This window comes from Cololabis saira, chromosome 13, assembly GCF_033807715.1.
Source record: "Cololabis saira isolate AMF1-May2022 chromosome 13, fColSai1.1, whole genome shotgun sequence".
NCBI lineage: Eukaryota > Metazoa > Chordata > Actinopteri > Beloniformes > Belonidae > Cololabis > Cololabis saira.
In genome coordinates, this window is record NC_084599.1 from 23,454,506 (window position 1) to 23,463,335 (window position 8,830).

Sequence of the window (8,830 nt, forward strand, 5' to 3'; positions counted from 1 at the left end):
ATGTTTTGAATTTGTTTTAAAATCTTATATTTTTTTATGTGTTCGAAATAAACAATTCAATCAATCAATCAATCAATCTATTTTTTAATTTATACTGTGTAGCTTTAATACTTAAATATTACTTAAAATCATTTTCAGTTATTTATCATTATTTTCGTAGAATTGTCTAATGTTCTTAAATAAAAAATAAAAAAACATCCTAGGAGGTAGACTGTATATCTTTTTTTTAATTCCTGTTCTACTGTGCCTTACCCCCTAATAAAAATATTAAAACAAAACAAAACCAAAAAGTTCAAGTGTTATTTCAAGTGCATTATTATTATTGATCGTCATCATCAGTGTAGAGCTGGTGAAGAATTGCGAGCGGGGGCGGTTCACGCCCTCTGCGTCACTGCCATGAAACCTCTGATTTAGGCTGATTTATGGTTCCGCGTTACACCAACGCAGAACTTTCGCCGTAGGTTACGCGGCGAAACGCACCGTACGGTGCGCGTTCCCGCATACCCTACGGGGTAGGCTCTGCGTTGATTTAACGCGGAACCATAATTCAGGCTCAACTCCTCTGTGCGCTCATGTCAGTCCTGCTGGCTGCAGTCAGTCACCTCCCTCAGTCCACAGCAGACACACAATGCTGCAATGCTTATCATCGCGGCTGTACAGGAGATTTCGCAACTTTTGATCTACTAGGGCAACACGGGAAAGCCCTTCCCAGAGGTAAGTTTTACCTGTGTACTTTTTCTTAAACTTGAACTGTTTCTTCTACTCTCTGACTCCGATTGTTTCTTTTAGGTCTCATTTAGTTACCTATATTATTATTATTATCCGATACAGATCTTTGACTTCGATTGGGATTTCGTTTCCTGTTTGCTTTACACTGTCGTAAAGTTGCATAATAAAAGAAGTCACAGAGGAAACTTTTGTCTTGCAGCATACCTGTAGTAGCCTATTTAAAGGTTGTTTGTTCTTGGTTAGTTTTTTTTTATTTATTTATTTTTTAACGGAATGTCACGTACATGTACAGAACTACTGTTTTCTCTCTGATTGTAACATCACTACAGATATATATATTATTGTGTCAAATCTTGCACAAAGGGTTAACAAATCAGTTTTCCTCTTAAATTCAAATCAGAGAAAGTCTCTAAAAGTAATCGGTCCTTGAATAAAGGTTGGTAAGGTGCACAGATCTGATAGCAGACTTCAGCTCTTTATTTATCTGCTTGTTTATTAACTGAATCCCTTGAATATGAGTTTAAGCCCTTGTAAAGTAGCTGAATGGCATTCTTTTATCATTGCTGAGGTATTGAAGAATACACGTAGAAACATTATGTTTAACTCTAATGCTACTGAGTGTGCATGTTAAATGGTAATGTACTCCCATTCCAACGTTTACAGTGCATTTTGTCATTCATCTCATTTCAGAGACCTACTTATAAAATGGCCCAGGAGAACTACAGCTGTCATTATAATGAGTCCATGGGCTTTTTCTACAACAAAAGTACCCCGGATAATTGGGAGAACACTCAGCTCATCCTGGTCCAGGTGGTGGGCTCCTTCTTCTGTGGCTTCATCCTGTTTTCCAACGCTATGGTCATAGCTGCAGTCATCACCAATAAGAGGTTTCATTATCCTTTCTATTATCTTCTTGCCAACCTTGCTGCCTCGGACTTCCTCGCAGGTATAGCCTATGTGTACCTCATGTTTAACACCGGGCCAGTGTCGCAGAAACTTTCAGTGAGAGGATACTTCATCCGACAAGGTCTTTTGGATATCAGTCTCTCAGCCTCACTGGCAAATTTACTTGTTATCGCTCTGGAGCGCTACATTTCTGTCATGAACTGGAAAGTACACAGCAACCTGACAAAGAGGAGGGTGACCCTGCTGATTATTCTGGTGTGGGCCCTTTCAATCCTCATGGGGGCCGTGCCGAGCCTGGGATGGAACTGTATCTGTGACCTGGCCAGCTGCTCTCAGCTCGCTCCAATTTTTAGCAGAAGCTATTTGGTCTTTTGGTCCGTCTCTAACCTGGTGGTGTTCCTGGTCATGGTCGTGATCTACATAAGGATATACACTTATGTCAAGAAGAAGACGGCAGTGCTTACGCCACATACCCGCAGCTCCCTCAACCGTAAGAGGACTCCAATCAAGCTCATCAAGACCGTCATGGCTGTCCTCGGTACGTGTTGCTTGTAAAAGTGTTGTCTGTGTTGCTTGACTGATGATGCACCACAGTGAGTCAGTACAAATCTGTGAGTCAGAGCATAGAGGAGTAGTTGTGGTGTACAGCTGTGGGTTTTCAATCAACATTTTATGCATAAGGGTTGCCTGTAGATTAGTCTTTGCATTCAACTGGTAAGTCATTAAAGGCACCACTGGGAGCAACAACATCGTCGCCATTTCAAAAATATACTTGTAAACATCGATTAAATTCAATAATACTTTACTAAAGCCTGAAAGGATATTGTAGTTGCAGTGACATCATTTAAGATCCCTTTATAGATGGTTATGGCTGTATGTGGGCAGGAAGGATCTCCTGCAGCGGTCTGTTGCAGCATATCTGGAACAGTGTTCTCTGATTGAAAACTCTTTTTTTTTTAATCACTGTCTTGTATGTTTTCCATTTTATGAAGCTTGCTTCTTTGCAAAATCATCTCCAGAGGCTCCAGATCAGAGACAGCCTTCTTCATTACTTTGTTCAGTTAATAAAAAAAAAACAACTCCCAACAAGCGACAAATGCAAATGAGACGAGCACGATCCAGAATAGGATTAGGTAATATGTCCAACATCTTGCTGCATACACTGAAGGACCGAAGCTTCCTCAAGAAATACAGTCTGCTCTGGCACTTCTTGTAAGTAGTGATGGAGCTAAGACTTCTTGTACTCATTCACCGATTGAAATAGTGTTCAGTATATTGCTGGACCCCTAAACTCCCTAAAATCAACATCAATATGTTTTATTTTGTTCACTTTCAAGATGAAATGATTCCTCCCACTCCTGGACGCAAAGCAGTCCACCAGTTCTCTGTATTCAGTCTCTTGCCCACCATTGATGTGCCTCACAACTGCAGAGTCAATATTTCTGCAGATGACTCTGACTCTTACTGGAAGTCTCAGGTGTACAAAATGTAGAGGTTTGATGAGAGTCCCCTGTGGTGCTCCTGCGCTGTGGACCACCCAGTCAGACAACAATGCTTCAGTCTCACACTGTGATCTCTTTATCCTGTAGTCAACTGCCGTTTTCCAGCAAAAAACATTTATTATGAGCACTATTTTAAACTTTTTGTTTTCTTTAAGAACCTAAACAAAACATGGAGGAATAAACATAATGGGGTAAATGTAAAGAAAAGATGAACGGATAAATAAATAAGCCAGTTAAAAGGGAATCAATGTGCTGCATTGGTCTGTATGTTGCATTAGGATCCAATTTCACAGCATTATTACTGTGCCTAAAAGCCAGCAGGATATGTTGTTGACGTCTATGTGAAAAATAGATCCGGTGTGGCAAAATACATCACACGGTAAAGACTTTTGCATGCTGTGCCTTTAATTCTGAAATGCTGCTATGCTTTCTGAAGGCAGACACTGGAATAGCATTACTCCTGCACTTTGAACAAGCACAACTAGCACAATGAGGAAGCTTTCTTGGAGTAGGCTATTATAGTTGTGTCTTTGTGTGAAAGGGACTAGATGGAAACCAGATATCCTGGCAAGGTACTCTTTTGTTTTGAATTTGTATCAGGGTACCTTATAGTAGCAGGGCAGGATTTAAGTCCTCCCCCTCCCTGTACTTCACCCGAACAAAAGGACTGTTATATTACAGTATATTGTTGTGATGGAGCACCAAAGGTATTTAAAACAATAGTCATACACGGTTTTAATGCACAATACAAATGGCTTCAGAAGTGAGACGTGTCGGACAAGCATTTTCAGAAAACCTTGCAATCCATGTTTGTTTTGCTCTCTGCAGAGGCGCTACAAGGAGAGAAAAATAAAAATGTTTTACTCTGCATGGGAAGGTGTGTTAGGCATCCTCAACTGGGAAGTGGTCCCATGGCAGACCAAAGATAAACTTGAGAACTTCTATTTCTTAGCAGGTCTGGGTATTAACCCGGTGTCCTCCTGGAGGAGTTAATGATGGCAGCTGGGAAGCGGGAGGTCTGGTCCTCTCTGGATTATGGGGACAGCAACCAAAACCCATATAAGAGGACGTTGATGGGTGGATTAATATTTAATTATCTCCTCGTACAGTTTCCCCAAATAAAAATATTCATCACATGGTTATGTGATTAATGTTAAAATACCGGAGCTTATCCATCCACATGGCTCCGAACTGTACTGTATGTAGCATGGGAGCTGTTTGCCTGTTTACACACTGTATTTCAAGCTGCTGTGTAATTATCTCTCCCTGCAAGGACACAGTTTGTGTGGCGTACCATCCACCACACCACACTGGCCTTCAATGAACGTCCCAACCTCTTCCCCCCCTAAATGAAATGCCGTATTTAAAGGACTTTGTGAATTGCTTACAGATGTAGTTCTCCATCGGTTGTGCAAGTGTTGTCTCTCTCAAGCTCTTTTTCTACTCAAAATTTAGTTTATTGTAATTTTTTGGAACTATTGATCCTCAGTGTTTGATATCAAAAGGTGGCTTTAACCCCCCCCCCCAAAACAAGTTTTGTTGTGCTCAGCCTAAATCTCAGCAGAGTGGCTTGATGGATTTATTTCTATAAATATTAAAAATCATTTTATTCAAAGCAGTGTTTTTAAAGAGATAGCTTAAGGTTTTTCTAATAAGTTATACAAGAAATCATATCACAGGGTGTGTTTTCAGCTCCAGTTCTGAGGGATCAGTTAAGAGGGGGGAGAAAAAGAAAAAAATCTTTTGTTCCAGACATAAAGCTGTCTACTGAGGCAGAATCTGCAACTGGACAGACCAGTTTTGAGATGTGCGTAACCCAGACGCACCTTGCAAATGCTAGAAATGGTGAAATTATGAAGCAATGTTGGAATTGAACGAAGATCTACTTGGTTTACTTGAAATGGCATAAAAGGAAAAATTACTTTCATTTTGCACTGAAGTTAATTATTGAAACGCTCAAGTGTTTTAGAGGAAATGATAATGAAATATCTTGTGAAATAACGCATTGCTTTGAACTTTGAGCGCTTGTAGTTTAAAGCTTGCCACCAACTTCAGAGTTAAACTGAGAATACATGAGGGTGTTGGGGTTTGCATTTGAATCAAAACATCAAAGTAATGCTGGTATTCATCCTCTAAATGCAACCACCCCCACCATCTATTGAATAACAAAAAGAGCATGGGTACCAAACCAGTTCTTCTAAAAACCTCCCTTTCATTTCGTATTATTTTTAAATGTAAAGTTTCTGTCACAAGGCAAGTGATCTTTAGGTAGAATCACCATTAAGCTTGAAACTGTGGTCAACTATTCTACCAGTTTAGCTTTCTTTGTACAGAGGGATACAGGAGGTGTGTGTGTGTGTGTGTGTGTGTGTGTGTGTGTGTGTGTGTGTGTGTGTGTGTGTGTGTGTGTGTGTGTGTGTGTGTGTGTGTGTGTGTGTGTGTGTGTGTGTGTGTGTGTGTGTGTGTGTGTGTGTGTGTGTGTATAAATATTCCCCCCTCTTTTTTTCTTTTAGAAGGTGCATGTTTGTTCTGCAGCAGTGACGAGAGATGTTAGTGCAGACAAGTTTTTACTTGCAGCTTCCTGTCAGTCCCTCTTGCTTCTTGTGCCCAAACATGTTTGAGGCAAAAAGCTTACTTGCGTTTTAGTAGTCTTGTGACCTAACTTTTAATATTCAGCAATCACAGTCAAAAGTTGATGCACACACTGCAATTTTTGGAACTTGACAGCCATAAAATAGATCTCCTGTCATTGTAATGAAGGTACCGTCAAGGCTGCAACTGAAGCAATGTGGACATGTACTGTATAAGTTATCACAGGAATGTCACATTGGAACATAAGAGATAAAGTAGCAAGTTGTTTGGGTTCTTAAAATTAGAAAATTAGGTGACTTGTGGACCTTTTATGAGGAAAGTTACATTCACAGCAAGTATTGACTTATGTAAAGTATAGGTAGATTTATATTGCCCATCTGGCAATCAAACACAACAAAATCTCTGTTATTTGCATACACGCACAAAGAAAATAAATCCATGCTTTTAAAAGATAACTGTAAATAATATATTTTTTGGTCTTTTTATCTTCCTGTAGGGGCCTTTGTAATCTGCTGGACTCCCGGCCTCCTCGTCTTGCTTATGGATGGTCTCAACTGTCAGCGCTGTAACGTTGTGAAACTAAAACGCTGGCTGCTGCTTCTGGCTGTTCTCAACTCCGTCATGAACCCTTGCATCTACTCCTACAAGGATGAGGATATGTGGATAACTTTCAAGAACCTCATACGCTGCATTGGCAACGGTACCCGTCGGCAGCGGTCAACGCGGGCCAACGCCAGGCCTCTGAATTCTGGTCAGGACACGGGCAACAGTCAGCAGCACTCTGAAGAGATGAAAAGTGATGACAGCAAAACGCTCAAGACATGAAGTGGGATCTTGTGATGATTTCTGTGACATAAATGTCCAGGAAGGAATGGAGTATTTTATGTCTTGAAGGAGAATTCGTAAAGCTACAGGCTTCTTCTGCAGTCTGCGATGAGTTGTGCTTGTCCTCACGTTAAAGGGTTTTCCTTGAATGCACGCGTCAAGTCAACTGCTTCATTGTGGAGCTGGTTTCGCAGTTGCATCAGTTTAAAAGACCTTTCATGCACTATGAATTCCCTGATGGATACAGAGATGTGTTGTTTTGTACTTGATTTTATTTTTTGGGAACACGACTCTTATGCTTGTGTAATGGGAGATTCCTGTTCCAGTTTTATCCTGATTCTTTTTTTTTTTTTACTTTAAATCTTGCCCATCCTAACGTGTGTACATTTTTTGATAGTAATGTGCTGTGTAGCAAGGCAAAAATGTGTCTTTATGAGCTACACACCCATGTATTAACACTTTTACTCCTGGAAGGGTAAAAAGCACATCAGGTGTGACTTAACATTTATCAAAACATATTTTTTCATACATGTCTTTACTGTATACTTACTGCCTTTGTAGCTTTTGAAGACAAACTGCAGTTGAGGATCTAGTAGACGTTTCAGTGCATAATTTTAAGATTAGTCTGTGTAAAATACTGTAAACTGCTGTAGTGTAAGCATCTACTTGAAGATCGCATGAGTAATCGCATTGAGTTCACCATTATTTCGATTTAAATATTCCTCTCTTCTTCGTTTTGTTCCCATTTAATAGTTTTTACAAGAAAACTAAATCAAAAAAGCCTGCAGCATCTAATGGAGACAAACTTGTTATTGTAACATTTTTCCTGCGGCCGCCCCCACCTCTAAATAGTTGTTGGTGCCCTGATGAAACAGCTGCTCGCCTGACACTGGAAGGGCTGTGAAACACATTGAATTCTTGCCTGAGGATTAACCGACAATGTGCGCCTGCAGCAACCAAAGATAACGTAACAAGGCTTTTCCTACACAGACAAACCTTAAACATTCACTGACTTTATATAACGGATGATTTCTGCTTTTTGTAAAGCATCAAATTAAATCATTTGTTTAGGGATTTACTACATAATCTTCAAGCATTTACGTCCCCTCGCTGTAAAAAAGATTAAAGTAACCACGGCAACATCACAACATTATTTATTTGAAGTAGTATCTATAGTTTTTTTTAAAACATTAACATGAGGTTGGATATTTGTGTTTCTCTCTTATTCTTTTTCTTAGCAAAATCTCTCACTAATTGGTGGAAGGTGAGCCATAAAATGTGCTCCTTGCATGTGTGACTCCTTAGAATAAGATTTTATGACTTATATCTCCCGAGCTTTCCTTTAAATCCATAATTTTATGTAAATTCTAGTTTTACTTAATGGCCAACTTCAAAATCAGTATGTTATGTGGATCACGTTACCTACTAAACATCAACGTACTTACACTCTTTGCCCATTTGACATCTACATCGGTAGAAATAAACCATGATTTGCCATTTCTTTACTTAGGGGAAAAGAGCGTCATGGAATATGCAGTATTATCAAGCAAAAACCACTAAAGCAATTGTTTCAGACTCCAATTTTTTTTTTTAATTTTCCAAACATATAATGAAGTGCAATTACTTGAAATTTATGGCAGCATTTCAGGATGATTTACAAGCTTTAGGTCTGTTATTGGCTTACCTTTCTGCTTGTGAGGAGGCAACCCTCTGTCAGTTATTGACACAGGAGTATGAAGGGGAAAAAGATTCCTCAGTGGGAAAACCTGATCCTCCTTTAAATTTGATTGGAAGGCACTTGTATCAGTTAAAAGAACCACACAGTGTTCATTTGAGGCAATTAGCTGCAATCTGACCCTATTTGAAATGTCCTTTAATTGATGCTCATCTCAATTTTCCACATGAAAAATGATGCAAAGGAAGAATGAAGGATCTCTACATCATAAAATGTAAATTATGTGTACACATGTATAAAAACCGCTGTGGGTTTTTCTAAAGTAAATAGCATTGTAAATAGTATTCCACATCCCCAAATGGCCTGTTAAAGTTTCAAACGTCCCCTCTAATTTACAGAAGTGGACACGCTCGAAATGCAGGTCTATTCAGTCTTTGCAACCGCAAACCCAGACATTTTCATGTTCCCTCGAGCTATACTGTAGGTAACTTGTATTTACAGCATTTTTAATCACATCTTCAATTCATTTATTTTACAAAATCCCCCACAGACCTTTAGGGTGTGTTCCTCACAGCCAGCATTGCTGCAAACCAGATTACGT

At 39.5% G+C, this 8,830-nt stretch overlaps 1 protein-coding gene across 1 annotated transcript; it reads left to right on the top strand.

Moving 5' to 3' along the window:
* The first annotated feature begins 582 nt into the window (after positions 1-582).
* On the top strand, positions 583-7,284 carry lpar3 (lysophosphatidic acid receptor 3). Its single transcript, XM_061738371.1, has 3 exons — positions 583-714; positions 1,420-2,173; positions 6,226-7,284. Exons 2-3 carry the CDS (start codon positions 1,435-1,437, stop codon positions 6,552-6,554), a joined length of 1,068 nt encoding a protein of 355 aa, XP_061594355.1. The 5' UTR covers positions 583-714; positions 1,420-1,434; the 3' UTR covers positions 6,555-7,284.
* The last annotated feature ends 1,546 nt before the right edge of the window (positions 7,285-8,830 follow it).

What these genes read in the sequence shown, in the direction of transcription:
- lpar3 (XM_061738371.1), top strand. Translation starts at nt 1,435, where the DNA reads ATGGCCCAGGAGAACTACAGCTGTCATTATAATGAGTCCATGGGCTTT. An exon ending in GACCGTCATGGCTGTCCTCG is followed by an intron (nt 2,174 to 6,225) that starts GTACGTGTTGCT and finishes ATCTTCCTGTAG; the next exon opens with GGGCCTTTGTAATCTGCTGG.